The sequence below is a fragment of the Macaca nemestrina genome, chromosome 7 (genome assembly GCF_043159975.1).
Source record: "Macaca nemestrina isolate mMacNem1 chromosome 7, mMacNem.hap1, whole genome shotgun sequence".
Lineage (NCBI taxonomy): Eukaryota > Metazoa > Chordata > Mammalia > Primates > Cercopithecidae > Macaca > Macaca nemestrina.
In genome coordinates this window covers 107,987,807-108,011,430 of record NC_092131.1, presented here as the reverse complement: position 1 = coordinate 108,011,430, position 23,624 = coordinate 107,987,807, and the positions used below count along the sequence as shown (strand labels likewise).

The 23,624-nt window shown below is 47.9% G+C and overlaps 1 protein-coding gene across 9 annotated transcripts in view; it reads left to right on the top strand.

Annotated features, from left to right (window-relative positions):
- The window catches only part of LOC105497475 (homer scaffold protein 2), a 158,274-nt gene that overhangs the window by 32,594 nt on the left and 102,056 nt on the right, over nucleotides 1-23,624 (top strand). For 4 of the 9 annotated variants that reach the window (XM_071099337.1, XM_071099336.1, XM_071099338.1 and 1 more), the window contains exon 1: nucleotides 5,695-6,037. The exons of 1 other annotated variant lie outside the window; for it this stretch is intronic. In XM_071099337.1, the coding sequence (XP_070955438.1) occupies nucleotides 5,910-6,037 (128 nt within the window). In that variant the 5' untranslated portion in view covers nucleotides 5,695-5,909. 4 more of the 9 variants (XM_011768601.2, XM_011768600.2, XM_011768602.3 and 1 more) reach the window with 3 other exon arrangements.

The window sequence follows — 23,624 nt, the reverse complement described above, 5'->3', positions numbered from 1 at the left end:
CCCTGGATGAGCAGAGTGAGACTCTGCCTCAAAAATAATAATAATAATAATAATAATAATAATAATAAATAAAATAAAATAAATGAAAAACTGTGATTTCAGTGGCTTGCCTCAGGTAATCCTCAGGTATTACTCAGGTATTACCAGGTAATCCTCAGGTATTACCTGATAAATGACTTGTTCAGTGGTCTACAAGCTCACTTTTCTGATACTGCTGATTATTTTATTTTTTACAACCTTTTTTTTGTGTGTGTGAGATAGAGTCTTGCTCTTTCACCAGGCTGGAGTGCAGTGGCGCGATCTTGGCTCACTGCAACCTCCACCTCCTGGGTTCAAGCGATTCTTGTGCCTCAGCCTCCTGAGTAGCTGGGACTACAGGTGTGCGCCACTACGCCCGGCTAATTTTTGTATTTTTAGTCAAGACAGGGTTTCACCATGTTGGCCAGAATTGTCTCGATCTCCTGACCTCCTGATCCGCCCACCTCGGCCTCCCAAAGTGCTGGGATTACAGGTGTGAGCCACCGCACCCAGCCCTATTTTTTACAAACTTTTAATCTTGGAATAATTTTAGATTTAGAGAAAAGTTGCCAAGGTAATACAGAGAGTTCTCATATATCCCTACCCAGCTTCCCCTATGAACATCGTACATTTCCGTGGCACATTTGTCATAACTAAGGAACCAATGCTGGCACGTAACTATTAACTAAACTCCAGACTATTTGGATTTCACCCGTTTTTCTTCTTTATGTTCCGGGATCTGATCCAGGATCCTGCACTACATTTAGTTGTTATGTCTCCTTAGTCTCCTCTGGTCTATAGCGGTTTCTTAGTCTTTTCTTGGCTTTGATGACCTTGAACAGTTTTGAGGAGTATTGGTCAGGTCTTTTGCAGAACATCTCTCAATTTGGGTTTGCCTGATGTGTTTCTCATGATTAAACTGGAGTTATGGGTTTTGGGAAAAAATATCACATAGATGAAGTGCCCTTCTCATCACACCCTAGGAGGGGGATACATGGTATCAACGGGACATCACTGGTGATGCTAATTTTCATTACTTGTAAGGTAGTATCTGCCAGGTTTTTCCACTGTAAAGTTCCTATTTTTCCCTTCCATACTATATTCTTTTTTTGGAGACAGAGTCTCACTCTATCCCCTAGGCTGGAGTGCAGTGGCGCAATCTTGGCTCACTGCAACCTCCGTCTCCCAGGTTCAAACAATTCTCCTACCTCAGCCTCTTGAGTAACTACAGGCACCTGCCATCATGTCCAGCTAATTTTTGTATTTTTAGTAGAGACAGGCTTTCGCCATGTTGGCCAGGCTGATCTCGAACTCCTGACCTCAGGTGATCCACTTGCCTCAGCCTCCCAAAGTGCTGGGATTACAGGTGTGACCCACCGCACTGGGCCTCCATACTATATTCTTTGAAAGCAAATCACTAAGACACTAAGACCAGCCCACCCTCAAGTGGAAGTGGGGACAGGGTGATGGTGGTGGTGGCATTAAACTCTACCTCCTGGAGGGGGGAACATCTACCATAAGAAAGATTGTCTCTTCTCCACTTATTTACTTATTCAATAATTTATATCAGTATGAACTCATGTATACTTATTTTATATTTTGGGCTATAATCTTATACAACATGATTCACTTTGTTGCTCAAATTGTTCCAGTTTTGCCCATTGGGAGCTCTTCCAGTTGGCTCCTGTGTCCCTTCCACATGCCCCATCCTTTTGTTTTTTTGAGTACTTCCTTACTTTCCAGTACCACAAGATGCTCATCTTGTATTTTCCCTGTCCCAGACCTAGAAGCAGCCATTTCTCTGGGAGCCTGGGAGCTAGCTTTTGAGACTCAAGAGCCCAGAGCTGTGGAATGTTACTGTATTAGACACAGTGCTTCCCTGCTCAGGATGCTCAGGAGAATTTGTGAGCAATAAAGAAAAGGAAGGGTATGCATGGAGCTGCTGCCTGTTTCCTTAGCTCCCCAGGCTTGGATATACTCTCTGGTGAGCTACCCACAGTTATCTGATCTGCCTGGGTTAGACTGTAGAATGTTCCTCAGACCAACTGCCTTTGCCTGGCAATCAGATGTTGGAAGCCTCTGCTGTCTGCACAGAATAGCAAACATTCTGAGTCCCTGAGCTTATGCTGGTCAAGGTCTGCCCTCCTGGGCTGGACTTCTGTGGGCATTGCTGCCCTGCTCATTCCCAACCAAAGATCTATCCAAATACCAGTTTGTATTTTCCTAACAGTGTTGTTTCAAATTTGGCTTCTGTTCCATCTCCTCCCTCTCATGCATGCTCAGTAGGTGTCCTTGCTTCCTTTAGGAAAAAGCAGTGCACCAGGCAAGAGTTCCTGCAACCTCTCTCGCCTTCCCTGGGACAACAGCTTCTACCTTCTCCAAGGCTAACTCCTCCCGCTGAGCCTGGATCCATCCTCTCCCGCTTTCTCCAGGACCATCCCTCTTGCTCATATCTTTGACCTTGCCCCCCACTGACACCCCCAGCCCCCTTCACTGGCTCTTCTTGCTCAGCCTAAAAGGATATTTAAGTCCCTTGGCCTAAAAAGACCCTTCTCAGTCTTGCCTCAACCTCCAGCCAGCACAGAATCTCTCTCCCCTTCACTTTGGGCTTCTTGAAAGGACAGACCTCATCGATCATCTCCCTTCACTACTGAGCCATGGAGACCACGGAGATAGGAGTTTCCACAGAAAAAGGGTGACTATATTGGCTTCCATGGAGGGACACTGATAGGGAAATCAAGTGGCCCCTCTCAAGGAAGGATTCCTTGATGATGAAATACTGCCAGAAAGGACTGCCCCAGAAAATTAGACTGAGAACTGGAACGATCTGAAAAAGCTCCCAAGAAGCAGGACCCGACCTGTGCCTGGAGTTGTTGGGGTTGAAGGAGAGGAGTGGAGGCCACTCCCCACATGGATGGCAGCCATAAGTTGGAGAAAGGAGGGGCATCCATTTCCAAATCTTTTCGGATCCACTGTTTTCTCTCATCTCAGGGTGACAGCCTTTATCCCACAGTGACAGTCACTTTAATCAGTATTTAACCTCATGTAGGCTCATACCTCCAGCATCGCCACTGACTACGCAAAGTGGACAGAGTGATTCACCACCCACCGGGTTTGCCTCGTTGCATCTTGCCAAGGTAATGGGGGTGTGCCCTTTCCATCAGTGGAGCAAAAGGAAACTCATGTTCAGCGTTTGGCCCCTCCACATTGGGGCTCTATCTTCTGGTACCCCTACTCCAGCTGGGTGGCTCCTGCTATTCATTCTCCTGCTGACTTCTCTCCTTGACCCTGCAAGAAACACCTTCCCTTCAAGTACCCTGGCTCAGCCCTAGTCTTTGGAATTCAGCTTGTGGTAGATAAACTTCCTCTAGGATCAAGAGCTCATCAGCCTAAGCTGTACACAGACTCACCTATGCTCATAGACCCTGGCCAGTTTTGTGGTCTATGGTCTGATGCTTATTCATTCATTCAGCACATACTTGTGGAGGATCTTCAGGCACACTTGTAGGCACTGGGGATACAATGATGAGCAAAAAGATATGGCTTCATAAGAGTTTGCAGATGCAGCTGAGTAATTTCCCAACTATATAATACAAACAAGTGCAATGAAGAAAAAGTATGTCCCACCCAGGGTATTAGGTAAAGCTTCCAAAGGAAGTGACAGTTTTAACTGAGGTCTGAAGAATGAGTAGGAATTAACAAGGCAAGACAGTTGGGGTTACTGAGCCAGGAGAGGAGAAAAATCTTCCCAAACAGAATAGCATGTGCAAAGGCCCTAGAGCAGGAAGGATGGCCTGCTAGCTGGAGTGTAGGAAGCAAGGCAGAGAGTGGGAGGAGGAAAGGCTAGAAAGGGCAGTGGAGGCTGGAGGGGCAGGGCCTTGTAGGACCATGTTCATTATCTGGGTTTTCATCCCAAGAATGGTGGGAAGAAAGCCACTTAAGGATATTACAGAGCAACATGATCAGATTTGTACTTGAGAAATTACTGACCACAGTGTGAAGCACAGATGAGAAGGGGGCTGGTGCCCCTATAAGGAGAGTTGGAGGTTAGGTGACAGCTGTGGTCCCAAGAGAGGTGAAGGCAGGGTGTGCCTGTGCTCCATCTGCTTGTCCCTTGACTTCTTTTTTCCTTTTTTTTTTTTTTTTTTTAAGATGAAATCTCACTCTGTCAACCAGGCTGGAGTGCAGTGGCATGATCTCGGCTCGCTGCAACCTCTGCCTCCTGGGTTCACGCGATTCTTGTGCCTCAGCCTCCCGAGTAGCTGGGACTACAGGCACCCGTCACCACGCCCGGCTAATTTTTTTTTTTTTTTGTATTTTTAGTAGAGACGGGGTTTCACCGTGTTAGCCAGGATGGGCTCGATCTCCTGACCTCGTGATTTGCCCGCCTTGGCCTCCCAAAGTGCTGGGATTACAGGCGTGAGCCACAGCACCCAGCCAATTTTTGTATTTTTAATAGAGGCAGGGTTTCACCATGTTGGCCAGGCTGGTCGCGAACTCCTGACTGCAAATGATCCACCCACCTCGTCTTCCAAAGTGATAGGGTTACAAGTGTGCGCCATCGCGCCCGGTCTGCCTCTTTTTTACTGTCCTGAGATGCCAGGCTTATGTGGGCAGTGTTTTCTCAGCAGAAGATGATCCCGTGGAAGGCCCGGGGGGATGAAGATTAGGTTAGTCCCAGTGCCAGCCTTTGGTAGAAACTCAGGACCTGATAGGTAGAAAGGGGACAAAGAGAGCCTGCTCTTCTTCAAGTTCTACTTTTGCCATCCTAATTCCCCTTGCTCTAAGGATAAAACCAAGCTTGATGAAGCCTCCTTAAAACTGGCCCTTCAGGTGGGAGCCCTCATCTCATTTTTATCCAGGAAAGAGCCCAGAGCACCTGCCGCGGGCTGTAGGCTCTTCTTTGCCACACTGGCTTCTGGAATTTCACAGTGGCGTTTACCTTAAGGCCACTCGGCCGGGCAACTAGCAGGAAGATGAAGGTGGGCTTTAAGGAGGGGCACAGCTATGCCCATCTCAGACTCTGGAGACCCGAACGAACTCTAATCTGAATGTGTGACCTTGGGCAAATCACTTACCCTCCCCAGGCCTCGGTTTCCTTATCTGCAAAGTAAAGGTAGCCCCAAAGTCCCCACCAGGTGCGAATGGGACTTTCGTCCATCAGGCAGGATGTTGGTGGCACTGCGCCAGGCCCCCGGGTCGGCGTGGGGCGGGGGCGCGCCAACGCGGGGCCGTCACCGAGGACTGGGTGGCCCGGGAGAAAAGCGGCGACTGCGCGGCGGCGCGGGGGACGGCGCACACACTGCTGTGCCCCCCGCCTCTTGGCTCGCTGCCGCGGCCCGGGGGCCACGAGGTTACGTAAGAAGCCGGGCGGGGAGGGCGGGGCGGGCACCGCCCCAGCGCGGCCTCCCAGCCCGCGGTGGCCCAGCCCCCGCCCGCCCGCGCCTGGCGGCGGTGGCGGCGGTGGCGGCGGTGGCGGCGGCGGCAGCGGCGGCGGCAGCGGCAGCAGTGGCAGCCGCGCAGCCCTGCGGAATGGAGCGGCGCCGGGGCTGAGCCGGGCGCGCACGGGCCGCCGCATGTGCCGCGCGGGGAGCGGCTCTCTAGCGGGCGGAGAGCGAGCGCTAAAGGCCCCGTCGGAGCGGCCGCCGGAGCAGCGCCGGAGATGGGGTGAGTGAGCCCGCGCCGCGCGCTGTCCGCGCGCCCCTCCGGAGGGACTGCGGGGCCGCGGCTCGCGTACGCGGGCTCGGAGCCTCTGGGCGGGCCGGCCCCCGCCTCCCCAAGCCGGAGCGAGCGCACAGTCGGCGCCCGGGAGCCTGGGGCCACCTGACCCGCGCTTTCCGCCGGGGCGCTCGGACACGCGGCAGGGGCACCCTGGCCTGGGCGCGGAGCCCATGGCCCTTCCCCTCCCATACAGCCCGGGCGCGGGGGCACCTGACGGGGACCGGTGCCCTGGTCGGCCTCCTGCCGCGGCCATTCCGCGGTCTCTTCGCCCCTGGGAGCGATCAACTCCAGGGCCTGTGTAAGTCTAAGCAGTTTGTCGTTCTCCACGTTTGGATTTATTACAAGCAAAATATAAATCGAAGTTTTCCTGGAAATAATCAAATAATAATAAACCTTCAGCGTAGGAATAGTGGACTTTGGATCTGCTTTGAGATGCTGAAGATGATGCAAGTCTATAAGGAACCTAGGTGAGGCTTCAGTCTTTGAAACAACTGAGTAGATGCTCAGGAGGGAAGTTGAAATACTCTGTCGAAGTGACTAATGCTTCTGAGTATATAAAGTAATTTAAGCTCTCTCCGAGCAGTAGGCTCTGTGAGTCTAGGAGCCACTGTGCTAATAGCACAATAACTCCTTACATCTGCTCACCCTATTTGGGCACACGTTGATGGTTTGCCATACGTATTCAGGGGACACTTATGCCCACTTTACAGATGAGGAAACTGAGGCCCAAAGTAGTTCAGTGACTTCCCCCAGGCTGTGTAGCTGATGAGCATTTGCGTAGCAGGAGGACACTTAGTCGGCAGTGGCAAGGCCACTGCCTGACATGTGAGCATGGAGGTGGGCAGGTGAACCAGAGTTCCTAAATCTCTCTATTCCCTGCTGTTGAGCCCAGCATTCTTCCAACAGCCCTTCGCAGGACTCAAATGCTTCTGCTCTGAGGGTCTAGAGATCTTGCTTTCCTGTTTGGGATGGGTGGGGCCTGGGAAGGCAAGAGTGAAGTGTAAGGAGCAAGATTATCCTGGTGCCCTGGCTCAGCCCCCCTGGGTCTGTGGCTTTCTTGCACCATACTCCAGGTAAGTTTCTGGAGTCATTTTGCCTGGTAAGCCTTAGCCATGGGAGCTGCAGAGTGTGTGAGGGGATCAGACGCAGGCCAAGAGGAATTTTGAGGAATGGAAGTATGAGGGCTGTGGGCCAACATGAACTGGACATGACAGAGGTGGGTGACAGAGAGGAGGAAGCGAGATGGGCAGTGAGAGCTGAAGAAGTTTGCTTACATTGAGGAGATTTCACATGAACAGCAACTGTAGGTGATTTTACCCAGAGGCACCCAAGCTGGCAGGCCGTATTTCTGTAACATTTCCAGTGAGTCTTCAGTGAACTGTGAAAAGGCTGATCTTTGAGCAGTGGGAGCCTTTGAGGTTCTCAGATTTCATACTTTAAAAAAATGTACAGGGAAAAAGAAGTTGGCAAATGTAAGGTCTCAGGATGGAAGATAAAAGGGATCCGGTAATTTTAACTCTCTCTCTGGCCCTCCCTCCCCCTGACCAACACAAAACCAATCCATCATACTTGTGTGATCAAAAACAAATACTGAAACTCTGTGGTTGAGATCAAATAGTTCTGTGGAAATGAAAATGTTTACTTATAAAACCTTAAATAAAATGTGAAAAAATAATTTTTGTGGAGAAGCAGGAGACGCTTGGGGATTTTGTTTAAACACAGAATATGTCTTTCATGTAATTTTAACATCATCCAAAAAATGTATATATTACTCACTTCTTGTAGGTAAAGGCTGGTTTGTAACTCCTACCTACCTCTGCCATTTTTAATAGATCCATGTCTTCTATTATTTATGTGAAAATACAAACCATGGTCGTAAATTGAGATGCAGCTAAGGGCTGGGGAAGCACTTCAGACAGGAGAGTGGAGGGAGCCGTTTTAACTGAAAATAGAACCAATGTCATCCTTTCTGAGAGTTGTGTAGGATGGAGGGGGAAGAACTTTTTGAAAGGGCAGCTAGTAGGAAACTTTGCTGGAATCCTACAGCTTTGTCATGGCTCTGCTGTGTAGACAGGACTAGGATTTAAGGGGAAAAAAAACAGAGTTTACCTCCCCCCCGCCACTTGAGATGCTTCTCCTCCTTCAAATGTTCGCTACCATTTCCTACTTCTCTTCTGCGACGTGTTCTGTGTTAAGTGTGGTCTCCAGTGAGTTTGTGTTCCTACTCCCTAAGGCAACTATTTCATACCTGTTCCCCTTTCCAGACCTCTCCCCTTCCTATGCACACCCCTGGCTTCCCTTTCGATTGACAAGATAGGCACTTTTGACCAAGGGAATGTCTTCATTTTGCCACCACCTAGTCTAGTATGCAGCTGCTGCTACCTTCTCCTACCTGCCTGCTGTGCTGGATGGCCAGTACCTCATCTCTTCCTACTAGAGGCCCCATCTTCTGGACTAGCGTCCATTCCATCCCTTCCTCTTCCCATCTTTTCTCTCCTTCCTAACCTCCTTTCTCTCCTTCCTAACCACTTTTCTCTCTGGGGTCTTCTCCATCAGTATAGGAGCATACATCTGTCCAACAGAACTTTCTGCACTGCTGGAAATGTTCTGTATCTGCGTGGCAGCCACCAGCACATGTGGTTATTGGACACTTGAAATGTAGTTGTTGAGACTGAGGACCTGAATTTTTAACTTAATCTAAATTTAAATAGCCACATGTAGCCAGTGACCACCATATTGGATAGCATAGCTTTAGTTTCTCTCATCTTAAAAAGGAGCTCTCCCTCCCTCCTACATCCCTCTCCTGTTTCACTTCTTTGCTCTTCTTCACCTGAAAACACCTCAAAAGATACGTCCAAACCCACTGGCTCCATTCACTTTCTCCTGCCATTTGTTCACCACACTCTACAGTCTGGCTTCTGCCTCACCTCTGCACCAAAACAGGGTCTTGGGTAGCCAGGGGGCTGCCAGATATCTGCCTCACCTCACTTCACGTCTCTCTCAGCAGCATTCCTCACAAATGACCACTCCCTCTCCTCAAAACAACACCCCTCTCAGCTCCTCTGGCCCCACTGTTTCCTGCTTTTCTTCTTACTCCTAATCATCGGGTTGCCCAGGGACTGGTCCTGGTTCCTTTTCTCTGTCCACACTGTCTTCCTAGGTAATACTGTCCCATCCCCAACTCCTCCCCACTCTCCCATGGCTTCAAATGCCATCTATATGCCCATGATGCCCATGCTTTAATTTCTAGCTCAAATCTTTTTTGGAGCTTCTGACTCTCGTCCATACATGGAGCTCTTGATATGCCTTCCAATTCTCACCTTCCTTCCATCTTCCCCATCCCAGTCAGTGGCCCTACCACGCACTCATTTGCCAAGAGTCATCCTTGAGTCCTCTTCCCCACCTCTCACATGCAGGTTCTCAGTCTCTTGTGTGTTCTACTTCCAGGATATATCTGGAGTGCATTCACCTCGCCCCATAGCCATAGTTCCCATTCTAGCCACCATCACCTCCTTCCTAACAGGCCCCCCAGTATCCACTCTGGGTTGTCTGCAGTCCATTTTTCACACAGGAGCCTAAGTGACCAGCTTTTAAAGTCATAAATCAGCTCATGTAATTCCTCTTTTTAAATAACCTCCTGCTGACCAGGCACTGGCTCAGCTCCCCCTGCCATGCTACTATGTCCCTCACTGTGTTCTGCTAACATAGATCTCCTTCCTTTTTCTTGCCCTACCTGAGATCCTTGCACTTGCTGTTTCCTCTGCCTGGAATTCTCTTACCTTCCTCTTTCCTTTCAGACTTTGGCCTCAGGGTCACCCGTTCAGGGTCTTTCCTGCCATCCTGTCTAGAGCACTCACCTCCAGAACTCTTTAACCCAGCCCCACTTTTTTCTTTTTTCTTTTTCTTTTTTTTTTTTTTTTTTTGAGACAGCGTCTCCCTGTGTCACCCAGGCTGGAGTGCCGTGGTGTGATCTCTGCTCACTGCAACCTCAGCCTCCTGGGTTCAAGTGATTCTCATGCCTCAGCTTCCTGAGTAGCTGGGATTATAGGCATGTGCCATCACACCCAGCTAATTCTTTTGTTGTTGTTGTTGTTGTTGTTGTTGTTTTTGAGACAGAGTCTCGCTCTGTCGCCCAGGCTGCTGGAGCGCAGTGGCCGGATCTCAGCTCACTGCAAGCTCCGCCTCCCGGGTTCACGCCATTCTCCTGCCTCAGCCTCCTGAGTAGCTGGGACTACAGGCGCCCGCCACCTCACCTGGCTAGTTTTTTGTATTTTTTAGTAGAAACAGGGTTTCACCGTGTTAGCCAGGATGGTCTGGATCTCCTGACCTCGTGATCCGCCCATCTCGGCCTCCCAAAGTGCTGGGATTACAGGCTTGAGCCACCGTGCCCGGCTGTTGTTGTTGTTTTTTTTTTTTTGTTTTGTTTTTTTTGTTTTTTTTTTTTTTTTGAGACGGAGTCTCCCTCTGTCGCCCAGGCTGGAGTGCAGTGGCCGCATCTCAGCTCACTGCAAGCTCCGCCTCCCGGGTCTATGCCATTCTCCTGCCTCAGCCTCCCGAGTAGCTGGGACTACAGGCGCCCGCCACCTCACCCGGCTAGTTTTTTGTATTTTTTAGTAGAGACGGGGTTTCACCGTATTTAGCCAGGCTGGTCTCGATCTCCTGACCTTGTGATCCGCCCGTCTCGGCCTCCCAAAGTGCTGGGATTACAGGCTTGAGTCACCGCGCCCGGCCTGTTGTTGTTTTTTGAGACAGAGTCTCACTCTGTCGCCCAGGCTGGAGTGCAGTGGCGGGATCTCGACTCACTGCAAGCTCCACCTCCTGGATTCACACCATTGTCCTGCCTCAGACTACAGGCGCCTGCCACCACACCGGCTAATTTTTTGTATTTTTAGTAGAGACAGGGTTTCACTGTGTTATCCAGGATGGTCTCCATCTCCTGACCTTGTGATCCGCCCGCCTCAGCCTCCCAAAGTGCTGGGATTACAGGCGTGAGCCACCGTGCCTGGCCACACCCAGCTAATTCTTTTGTATTTTTAGTAGAGACGGGGTTTTACCATGTTGGCCTGGTTGGTCTTGAACTCTTGGCCTCAAGTGATCTGCCCACCTCAACCTCCCAAAGTGCTTGGCCCCAGCCCTACCTTTGTTTCCTGTAATTGCTCATCACAGCATGCCAGTAAGCATGCAGGTGTTATTTACTTATTTATAATCTGTCTTCCCCCAGTAGCATCCCAAAAGCATAGGGCCTTTCTTTTTCACGTGTGTATTCCAACACCTAGCACAGTGCCTGGCACCAAATAGGCCTCCAGTAAATAATTTTTGATTGAGTTAATGCTTGAATGTTGTCGGCAGCCTTGCTTGGATGCTGGCCTGGAAGTTGTGATAATTTGGGGGTTAACTTTTGTATAGCTTGCTTAATTGGGAGTTGCAAGGGCCAAGAGAGAAAGAGATCACGTTTGGATGCAGTTTTAACACTAAAGCAAACCATTTAGCTTTTATTGTGACATGGGTTAATTTTCGGGCTGTCTGCTGTCATTTGAGTACTGGGGTTGTAAATTACCTTTTTACTCTCCTGCAAAAGACTAACAGAAAAGCCAGCTTGTCTACTGTTGTGACTTTTAGCTGATTTTGTCAGTGTTTACAAATAAGATCTACTGTATTGCTGTTTGGCTTCATTTTACACTCATTTATTTTGTTCAGCCAAGGTTACCTTGCCATGTACGGGTGCCACAATCTTGGTTATCTAACACCTTGGGCTGGCTGCCTTTTGGTAGTCTATACCGATTAACTTTCTTTTGATGTTCATTCATTCCTTCTTCTTTAATTTTCCATTCCTCCTGAATCACACCAGACTCTGTAGTGCCAACAAATTATAGGGCTGTTCTTTGGGGTGTGAGTTGACTACAGTAGACATAGTCTCTCAGATATGTTGAGGTGAGTTTGTCTTCTCTTGGTCCTGTGGGTTTGTTAAACTTCACTTTCTAATGTTCCTTCTGTCCGTACATTGGTAAGGCGGTTGGCAAGTGCTGTGGGGATCCAGAGATGAGCAAACCCACTAGTTAGTTCCTGCCCTTGGGGAGTTTATATTTTAGAAAGGGAGATAAACTACATACACAAGGACCAGCTTTATATGTGAAATGCTGTGAGAGTAAACACAATGTTATAGTCCATTGGGTGTCACAGGTGGTGGTGGAGGGGTGCTCATCTATTTGGGGAATTGAGGAAAGATGCCGTGGTACATTGTGGGGAGGACAGATGCTGTGGCACACTGATAGTTACACAACCATCCCCCTTACTGTCCGAATTGGAAGAATACACAGAATTTGGAATGGAGTAGGCACTAAATAAGTAGATATTGAATGAGTGTGTAAATAGGTGTGAATGAATATTCTCTTTTGGTTGACTTGCTTTGTTGTTTTTTTTTAGTAAAATACATGGTTTATTAGATAGCAATAGGATAAGGAAGGGGACTAGAGGATGTTGCAGTGGGCTAGAGATTTTAGATGGGGATCCAGTTAGAAGACTTCACTGAGAAGGAGGCATTAAAGAGCTGAAAGAAGGAGGAGAGTGAGCCGTGGAGGTGTCTAAGGGAGGTGTTTCTGGCAGTGTGAATACTGTGAATATTCTATTCAGTGTGAATAGTGTGAACAGCAGGTGTAAAGGCCCTGAGGCAGGGGCATGCCTGGCTTTTTCAAGAAATAATAAGGAAGCTAGTATGGCTGGAGCAGAGCGAGCCAGAGAGAGCATGAAGGTGAAGAGGTCAGGGAGGTAGCAATGGCCAGACCAGTCTTTGGGTTGACTTTTACTTTGGGAAGATGCCATCATTCTTGTTGGAAACTGCCCTGAAGTTTCTGGTCCGAGGGTTGTTAGGAAAGAATAGAGGCATGTTTGCTGCTCGCGCAGTTCCCTGAAGGAGGACGCTGAGCAGAGCACATAGTTTATTTTAGTCTAATAGACTCAGCGATTAGTGTAAATTATTAGGTTTCTTTTCTGGAATGGCTCCTGAGGAACTTAAGAGTTAAATGTGTGGTGACCCTTAGCAGATTTATCAGACCTCATCCATTACCTTTATTTCTAGCTCAGTGTGATGGCCCTACCCTTGTTTTGTCTTTACCCTTTATCATCTACCACTTTTTTTTTTTTAATTTTTTTTGAGACGGAGTCTCACTCTGTTGCCCAGGCTGGAGTGCAATGGTGCGATTTTGGCTCACTGCAACCTCCGCCTCTTGGGTTCAAGTGATTCTCCTGCCTCAGCCTCCCGAATAGCTGGGACTACAGGCACCTGCCACAACGCCCGGCTAATTTTTTGTATTTTTAGTAGAAATGGGATTTCACCCTGTTAGCCAGGATGGTCTCGATCTCCTGACCTCATGATCTGCCCACCTCAGCCTCCCAAAGTGCTGGGATTACAGGCATGAGCCACTGTGCCTGGCCATCTACCACTTTTTTTTTTTTTTTTTTAAACCAAAGGAAAATAGCTTTGCTTTTTTCTAATTATAAAAAAACTACATGTTTATACTGAAAAATAACAGCATAAAGAAGGAAGTGAAAATTACTTGTCATCCCACGTCTTAGGGATAACCTCCATCAGCATTTCAATGTCTGCCTTTGTACTTTTTTCCACGTATATATGTCTGTGTATGTCTAGATGTATGTCTACATAGAGCAAGTCTATTTTTAACAAAATGCAATCATTTTATACATCTGTTTTGTAACATAATTTTTCCAACTTAAAATATCTTGAGTGGACATCTTTACATGCCAATAACTATAAAAATGCCTCATCATTTAAATACACACCTACTTCTAATTTGTCATTTTGCTAAATCTTATACATCTTTGTAAACCTATTTAAATCCTTTCTGGAACAAGACTGGCTCTTTTTCTTTCTTTTTTTCTTTTATTTTTTTTTTTAAGACATATTAACAATTTCTTAAAGCAGTTGTTTGCTTAAAATGAATTCCTGAAGGAAAGAAATGGTAGAGGAGACCAAGATCATAATTAACATTGGGTAATTTGCGGTGCCTGTGTAATTTGGGTGAGTCATGGCTACTTAGTGAATCTTGGTAAGAACATCAAGGATTCATCATTGTTGCTAAGGGTGGTTGGTGGACCGAGACCCAGCTGCTCAGATTGTTTCTCCTTGTTTGGAAATATCAAGGCAGAGTAATTCTGCTTTAAGACTTGGATGAGAAGGTTCTTTGCAAGCAGAAAGCACCCATGACCATACCTCGAAGGCCCCCTTTTGCTTCGATGGCTCTTTGGTATATATCACACCCCCTCCTTCAAAGAGAATTCCCCCAGTGAGCTGGTTGGCAGGGATGTATACCAAAGGAAGGACATTATATTTCCTGCTTTAGTATAAAGGGAAATGTAAAATGTTTTAAAAATAATAAACCCTGGGCAAATCCACTGAAATGTCACCACAGCCTGCACAAACATCTAAAACCTTTGGAAAAAGAACTTCCCTTTGGTGCACGGGGTGGGGCTGAGGGCATGGACCCCTTTTCCATTTGACAAGAAAAACTTTTTTCACCTTTGTCAAATGTGAGCAGCAGTCAAATAGCATATTTACAATAGAGAAAAGACATTTTTCTGAGTGTTAGAAATCTGTGGTGTATGAAGTCCTGACTTTATAGATCTTGAGAATTAGACTTTGTTTTTTCCCCCCAGGGTGAAAATAAATTGAGCAAAAAGAAGCATTGTGAGGAATTGGGGCAAAAAGCTTCTAATTTGCATTGGTTTTGATCCACTGGTCTTTTAAGCACTGCTTGTTATGTGTCTGCATTTTCTAGGTATTGTGCACACAGGCTGCCCCCAAGTTGTATTTATAGGTTTGGAGGTGAGAGCTGGCATCATGATCCAGTTTCCTAGCGGGGTGCGTTTTGTGTGGGAAGAGCGGCAGGATGGGAGCCTCTGAATGCATGATGAAGACTCCAGTAGTTCTGCCACCAGAGTGCTGTTAGTCATATGGTATCATTCTGGTAGAATTTATTTAAATTATATTTCAAATTAGCTTGTTAGAATAAAAATACGCTTGTGGGGAACACATTTAGACATTTGTCAAAGACTAGAGAGATTTTTTAAAAAAATTTTTATTCATAAGCCTGGTTGATAGTCTTATTATTATTCCTCTGAGGAATTGGAGATGGTAGAGTCCCCACCCCTGTGCAGACAAGCTTAGGATAAGGCTTTACCACCAGCTACAGGAGTCAGGCTAAGAGCCATGTATTAAAAAGAAGCCCTGAGTATACAAGTAGCTCCCAGTCAAAGGAGGGCTGAAGTGAAGGCGGGTCCCAGCTATGCAGGGGCTCTAGGTGGCCCCTTTCTTTGCCTTGCCTGGGGAAATCTCTGTCTAGATCACCAGTGAGGGACAGGCTGAGTCCAGTCTGCCTTTAGTCCTCCTTTTGCTCTGGGGGTAATCTTGTCTATGGGTTATGGGGTGGGCGGTGTCCACAGGGACCTGGTGAGTGAGGAATATTGCAGACCCCACTGCCTGGGCAATGGATCCCTTTTGGGGTCTCTAATTGGGAAAGCTTTTAATTGGAGTTTTTAGATAAGGGGAAAAAAGGAGAGTTGTTTTGGCTTGTGTCCTGCAGGAGCTGATGACAGAGAGGGTCCTCATGGGGAAGAGGAATGGAGCCTCTTCCAGGATGCTCCAAAGACAAGGAAAAGTAGCTCCCAGTGGAGGTGGCATCAAGGCACATTTCAGCTCACTTGGTATGAGGAAGAGCTCTCTAACTCCATGTGGACTGAGCGTAGACTCAGCTGTCTCAGTGGAGAGTGCATTGTCATGGAGTACTGTTGGTTGTGGGGGCTGGGAAGGATGGTTAAACACATACAGCTCAAGCCCCAGCCCTCCTCACCCTCACTGGCTGTGTGAGCTTAGATGAGATATTTTCTCTCTCTAAGCTTCACTGTCCTCATCTAGTAAATGATTGAAGTGATTAAATAGAAAATGTGTATAAAGCATTTAGTACAGTGCTGGACACATAAATACTCAATAAATGGTGGTCAAGTTTATCATCATTATCATTACCACTGCCATCATTTCTTCTTTGGGTGAGAAGTTAGCCCTTTGGGCACCCGCTGGAATTAGGTGGTTGGGGATGACATGTGCCTCCATTCCCTCATCCTGAATCCCCTTGGGCATTATCTGAGTCTTCAGCCACTCTGTGCAGCTGCCTTCGAGACTACCCAGTCACTCTGCTCCCAGTCCTGAGCAGTGCCAGAGTTGGCTTCCAGTCATCAGGTGACTCAGGCAATCTGAGACTTGCCCTGTGAAATATTGCCTCATGTTGCTAAGCCTCTCAGGTGGTGTGGGTGGAGGAATGTCAGCAGCCAGAGGATTGGGAAGGCCAGGAGAGTGAGCTGACCCATGTATATCAACAAGAAAGCCAGTCTGCCAACCAGTTGCTTTTACAGGGAGGTGCAAGCGTGGACAAAGTTAAGGGGTTTCTCCCCATTGTGGCATCAGACTAGGGATTTGTGTTGCCGGTCAGGGAGCCCTTCACTGATTATTTGTATATGCATTCACTCATTCATTCAACAGTGACCTACCTGTGTCAAGCATTGTCGTGGGTGCTCGGAACACAATGATGGACATCAGTGGCTCTAGGATGCTTACAGGCTAGTGGAGAAGTTGGACATGAAGTAAACACTGCCCAATGGATGGGCATTGGGGGATGTTGTACCAGGGGCCGTGTGGACTAGTCAGTAGTTTCAGGGTCCCTGTATGTCTCTGGACTCCCATCCTTACATGGATCTGAATTCCTTTTTGATCACCCTTCATCGGTTCATCAGCTCTTACCTTTCTTGCTCCTTTGGCCAATGACCGTCACCTGAATGTTGAGCACCTTCTCTGGGCTAGACACAAGGAAGACAGGTCATAAGACAGAGTCCCTGCCTTCCTGAGGGAGATGGCTGGTGAGCAGGTAATTAGGGCAATGAGATAAGTCTGTTATTGAAATATGAACATGGATACTTGCTTAACTCTGTAAGAAGTTAGAGAAAACTTCCTGAAGGGGGTGACATCCAAGCTAAGTCTTGAAGGATAAAGAGGAGTTTCTCAGGCAGACAAAATGAGGAACAGGGCATTTAGGCAGAGGGTTGCCCAAGGGAAGTAGTAAAGTATGGGGCTCAAGAACAGGGACCCTGGACCCAGTCTTTGTCTGGCCATTCACTGCCTGTGTGACTGGAGCAATGTACTGATCTTTGAGATTCCATTTCTTCATCTGTGAAATAAGAATAATGATAGTATTATACCAGTGTTGTAGGGTTGTTGTAAGGATTAAACACCCATGTTGATTCACATTAGCTATTAATAATAGGTATGGAGATGCAAAAGAATGTGGAGAAGAAGGTGAATGTGGAGAAGGGCTTGGGAAGGTATAGGCATGAAGGAGAGACCTTTGGGTTAAGGTGTTGGGACTTAATCCTGTGAGTGGCAGGGAGCCAGCTATAGGTGAGGCGGGAGGTCAGGGGAACAGATTGTCCTGGTGTCGAAGAATGAGGCCTGACCTGGGCATCAAGCAGTGGACTTGGAGAGGAAGAGGTGACTTGGGGTGGGAGGCAGGAACGCACTATAATGTATGGACTTCAGTCTGTAGGCAGTAAGGGAACATTTTCAGTTTTGAAGGAAGAATAATGCTTGTTTTAGGAATTTTTTTTTTTTTTTTTTTTTTTTTTTTTTTTTTTGAGACAGACTCTCACTCTGTCACCCAGGCTAGAGTGCAGTGGCGTGATCTCAGCTCACTGTAAGCTCCGCCTCTCGGGTTCACGCCATTCTCCTGCCTTAGCCTCCCGAGTAGCTGGGACTACAGGTGCCTGCCACCGCGCCCGGCTAATTTTTGTGTTTTTAGTAGAGATGGGGTTTCACAGTGTTAGCCAGGCTGGTCTCGATCTCCTGACCTCATGATCCGCCTGCCTCAGCCTCCCAAAGTGCTGGCATTACAAGCATGAGCCGCTACACCCAGCCCATGCACAGCTAATTTTTTATGTTTTGTAGAGATAGGGTTGCACTGTGTTGCCCAGGCTGGTCTTGATCTCCTGAGCAATCCTCCCGCCTCGCAGTTCTTTCATATATAGTTGCTAAATGAGGACACAATTAAGCTATCATTTAATGGTAGGTTGGAGTCACTATGGAGAGTGCTGTCTATGCAATATCTCATTTAACTCTCACAACAACCTCCCCATTTTCTTTTTTTTTTTTACTATACTTTTAAGTTCTAGGGTACATGTGCACAACGTGCAGCTTTGTTACATATGTATACATGTGCCATGTTGGTGTGCTGCACCCATTAACTCGTCATTTACATTAGGTATATCTCCTAATGCTATCCCTCCCCCCTACACCCACCCCACGACAGGCCCCAGTGTGTGATTATCCCCTTCCTGTGTCCAAGTGTTCTCATTGTTCAGTTCCCACCTATGAGTGAGAACATGCGGTGTTTGGTTTTCTGTCCTTGCAATAGTTTGCTGAGAATGATGGTTTCCAGCTTCATCCATGTCCCTACAAAGGACATGAACTCATCCTTTTTTATGGCTGCATAGTATTCCATGGTATATATGTGCCACATTTTCTTAATCTAGTCTATCATTGATGGACATTTAGACAAGTGTCCAAATTTTCGTAGTTGAAGAAACTGGGTTTAAGAGATTCAGTAGCCTACCAAAGCTGTCGGTCAGGACATGTCAGAGTTGGAAACCAAGCTTGGGCATATCTGAGAGCAAAATTCACTTTCTTTTTTGTTGTTGAGACAGAGTCTTGCTCTGTCACCCAGGCTGCAGTGCAGTGGTGCAATCTCGGCTCGATGCAACCTCTGCCTCCCAGGTTCAAGCGATCCTGCTACCTCAGTCCCCTGAGTAGCTGGGACTACAGGAATGCACCACCACACCTGGCTACTTTTTTTTTTTTTTTGTATTTTTAGTAGAGACAGGGTTTTGCCATGTTGGCCAGGCTGGTCTTGAACTTCCAGCCTCAAGTGATCTGCCCACCTTGCCCTCCCAAAGTGTTGGGATTACAGGCATGAGCCACCGTGCCTGACCAAAATTCCTGTTCTTTTTTATTACTATTTTTTTTTTTGAGACGGAGTCTCGCTCTGTAGCCCAGGCTGGAGTGCAGTGGCGTGCGATCTCGGCTCACTGCAAGCTCTGCCTCCTGGGTTCACGCCTTTCTCCTGCCTCAGCCTCCCGAGTAGCTGGGACTACAGGTGCCTGCCACCAAGCCCAGCTAATTTTTTGTATTTTTAGTAGAGACGGGGTTTCACCATGTTAGCCAGGATGGTCTCGATCTTCTGACCTTGTGATCCGCCTGCCTCAGCCTCCCAAAGTGCTAGGATTACATGCGTGAGCCCCCGCACCTGGCCCCAGAATTCCTGTTCTTAAGATGCACTTTCTGGAGACCAAAGCTCCCATTAGAGTCCTGTGGTGGATGGACTTCACTCTTGGTTGTTAGGATGAGAGAATGGGAGAGGCTGAGTTACCACTGACGTGTATGTTTCTAGGCTGTGCGGCTGATAGTGGTGATGTGGACAGATTGGGAATGTAAGAGGAGATGCAGTTCTTTTGGGGAAAATGAGAGTTTAGTTTTGGGTGGATATGGTGACATTCCACTTGTCCAGGCTATCCATAGCAAGTATAAATTCAGTTCTAACACTCAACAGTTCAGATAGAGTCAGAGATACAGATTTGGGAGCCATCACCTCTAAGATGGATTTGACCTCCTAAGGAGAAAGAAAGTCAAGAAGGATAAACATGGAACTCTGGCCAAGGCCTGCAATTGAAGGGAAGGAAAAGAAGCCTGTGAATGAGACCGAGAGGTGATGAGACTCAGAGGAAGGCTGGAGGAGAGAGGGGTTGCAGAAGCCAGGAGAGAGAAGCCTGAAAAGGGGAGCATCCTCAACAAGGTCAGAGGGCTCAGAGAGCTAAGAGGAGGCGGGGGGATTGAGACTGTTAAGTACCCCTATGGGAGCAGGAGCATTAGGGCACTGAGGGAGTTTGAGAGCAGCCTCAGCCAAATGTGAAAACACAAATCCATTTGCAGGCAAAATGCATTTAACAAGTGAGTATGTGAGGAGCAGGTGGAGAAGTCTAGCTGATGGTGAAGGTAGCTTGAAAGTGAGTCAGGGTAGAAGGACCATTGATGTTTGTTTCATAAGCTGAGGATGTTGGGAGTCTAAGGGTAAAGAAAAGGGGAGATTGAGCATCTTAGAGAAGGATGAGAGGCAGTGAGGTTGGAGGAAGGGGGCAACTAGAGGAAGACCTGAAGAGGAGTGCAACATCCTCAGACACCAGGCAAGGTGCAGGTGTAGAGGCATTTTGAGACTGTGGCCAGAAGAGGGGTGTGGGAGCTTGATCAGCTGGCATTTTCTTTTTTTGGGGGTGAACGGTGTCTTGCTCTGTCACCCAGACTGGAGTGCAGTGGCGTGATCTCAACTCACTGCAACCTCCGCCTCCTGGGTTCAAGCAGTTCTCCTGCTCAGCCTCCCAAGTAGCTGGGATTACTAGTGTGTACCACCATGCCCGGTTAATTTTTGTATTTTTTTAGTAGAGACGGGGTTTCGCCATGTTGGCCAGGCTGGTCTCAAACTCCTGACCTCAGGTGATCCGCCTGCCTCGGCCTCCCAAAGTGCTGGGATTACAGGCATGAGCCACCACGCCCAGCTGAGCTGGCATTTTCTTCTCTGTGTGAGATAAGGGATTGATTGAGAACTGGAGGGTAGATCAAGAAGGAAAATGGGTTGATAAAGCTGGTTGTAGGGTTGGAGCGGTGAGTGAGCTGAGACAAATACTGACTAGGGAATAGCCTTCAGGGACCAGTTGAATATTGAAGACTGTGACTTTGTAAAAGTGCCACTGGCCACTGGTAGATGATGTGCCAACATGCCAAGCAACCAGGAAGTGAGAACAGATGGAAGCAGTCCCAGACCCCGAAGGTGGGTGCACAGGGACAGCCACCCTGATCAGACTCGGAATGCTTTGCCATCCACAGCCCTGGGCACACCATGTGGGAGGAGGGGGAGCCTGCTCTGTCTCCATCGGTCACCTCTTTACCCTCACTTCTCTGAGTTGCCAGTCACTGTTCTGTTGTTAATAATTCTTCCAGACCCTTTCTGAAAAATGCATTAAAATTCTCACCAGCATGACCACTTTGAGTAATGAGATCTGTAAGTTTATTAACCTCTGTGAGAAGTGGATTTTCTTGCTCCATGGGAGCGGATAATCTCTTGGAGGGAACGAACATTAATGTACTGACCTGGAGGGCAGAGGCAGTGTGGGGGTGGCTTATCTGTGTCCCTCCCCACTCTCTGACTTAATGTGTGTCTCATGGAACTCAGGGAATATGGGCTGATTGCTTCTACACATCACTGTCCCTCAGCCCACTCAATCCAGCAGCAGCCCAAAGTTAGAGAAATCAAACCATAACAAAATCCAAGTTTCTGTCACTGAGGCTCATTCACTAAGTTTGAGAAGGGGAAAGCTGAAGGTGAGAGCATGAAGTCTTATGCAGGGAAGAATGTCTAGACTGTGTGTCATTCACAGTGGCTTGGGAACCCATTGGAGTTGGGAGGGGCAGCAGGATATTTGCTGTATGACTGTGTTGAAACACATCCTCTGTCATCTGAATGTTGGCCTTCAAATGTGCACATGTCATGGATATTTGACATAAGCTAAGTAGTGATGATTCATGGCTTCATCCTCATTAGTTGATATTTCAAGCCTGCTATAACCTAACTGAACCCAACAGTCTTGTGTGTACCCTGAATATTTTTGGTCCAGGCCCCTCTATGTTGTTTAGCACATAAAACATTTAATTATCGTATGAAGTTATAATCTGTTATAATCTGTGACTCCCCCACCCTTGGGCTTCCAGACCAGCTCTGTCTAATAGAAATAGGAGAGCTGGTCGGGCATGGTGGTTGATGCCTGTAATCCCAGCACTTTGGGAGGCCGAGGCAGGTGGATCACTTGAGCTTAGGAGTTCATGTAGAAACCCTATCTCTACAAAAACAAAAACAAAAACTAGCTAGGCATGGTGGCATGCACCTTCTGTCCCAGCTCCTCGGGAGGTTGAGGTGGGAGGATCGCTTGAATCTGGGAGACGGAGGTTGCAGTGAGCTGAGATCGCACCACTGCAGTCCAGTCTGGGTGACAGAGCGAGACTCTGTCTCAAAAAAAAAAAAAAAAAGAAAGAAAATAGGAGAACCATGTATGTAATTTTAAGGTTTCTAGTATCCACATTAAAAGAGTGACAAGAGGCCGGGCGCGGTGGCTCAAGCCTGTAATCCCAGCACTTTGGGAGGCCGAGATGGGCGGATCATGAGGTCAGGAGATCGAGACCATCCTGGCTAATACGGTGAAACCCCGTCTCTACTAAAAAATACAAAAAACTAGCCGGGCGAAGTGGCGGGTGCCTGTAGTCCCAGCTACTCGGGAGGCTGAGGCAGGAGAATGGCGTGAACCCGAGAGGAGGAGCTTGCAGTGAGCTGAGATCCGGCCACTGCACTCCAGCCTGGGTGACAGAGCGAGACTCCGTCTCAAAAAAAAAAAAAAAAAAAAAAAAAAAGAGTGACAAGAAACAAGTGAAATTTAACATTTTAATCCAATATACCAAAAATAGTATTTCAACATGTAATCAATGGTGAGCAAAACAGACACCATCCCTCTCTGTGTGGAATTTACATTCTAGTGAGGAAGACAGTTCCACCTGTCCCTGGCTCCTCCCCTGAAAACACTACCTGTAAATGGATCCACAAATAAAATAACTGCAGGTTGTGCTCAGTGCCAGAGGGAAAGAAGCAAGGCTGAGACCGACTTTAGAATGTGTGGTTGTGAGATGCCCCTCTGAAGAGGTGGTGACATTTAAGCTGCAACCACATGTGCAGAAAGGGAGCAGGGCGTTCTAGGTGGAGGGAAGAACAGGTGCAAAGACTGCAAGTAGGAAGGAGATGTCTGGAATGTTTGAGAGACTGAAGTCAGACCAGCAGGGCGGGATTGCAGCGAGTGAGGGGAGGGCACCCTGTCTCAGATTGAAGAAAGATGTACGCGAGGACGAAATTGAACTGAGGCGTGGACTGGCAGTTTTATTTGATGGGCAGTATGATTGAATAAGAGTGAAAGGTTTTAGTACGGCTGCAGCATGATCCTTCTTCAGATTTAAGAAGAGCACACTGCTGCTCTGTGGGGGATGCAGTGGAAGGGGACAAGAGTTGAAGGAAGCAAAGAGACCCATCGAAGGTCTCCCGGTCAAAGCAGTTCCTAGCTGAGGCTGAGAAGGTCGCAGAGGAGACAGAAGTGGGTGGGTTCTACAGAAGGCTTGCAGATGGATTTGTGAGAACTTTCAGATGGATGAGATGTGGCATAAGGGGTGAGGGAGAGGGAGGAAATAAAGAAGACCCCTTTGGATTTTGGGTTATGCCACTAGGAGATGTGAGGAAGCCTGGAGGAGGAGCAAGTTAGGATTGGGGTGTGGGAGTCAAATTCAGTATCAGCAGGTTCAGGTTGAAGGGGTGAGTAGAGGGGGAGCTGAGGAGGAGGCAGGTAATTGTATGAATCTGGGGCTCAGCTTAGAGGTCAGCTGGGAAAACTCTAGTGAGGTCACCCAGGGAGGGAGGGTAGGCAGGGGAGAGGGCTCAGGACTGAGCATGCAACACCCATCCTTTAGGTGGCCATAGAGGAGGAGGAACCAGCAGAGAAGATAGAGGAGGAGTGGCCAGTGAGGTGTGGTGGCCTCAGGGTGGCCAGTGGAGAAGTGTCCCAAGCAGGAGAGTTTGGGCATTGGTTTGAGCGCTGCTGAGCCCCATCCATGTTGAGATGGGTCCGGGAGCCAGGTGGGTTGGAAGGTGAGTGCGAGGCTGGGGAGCAGCATTGTGTAGACCACATTTTGA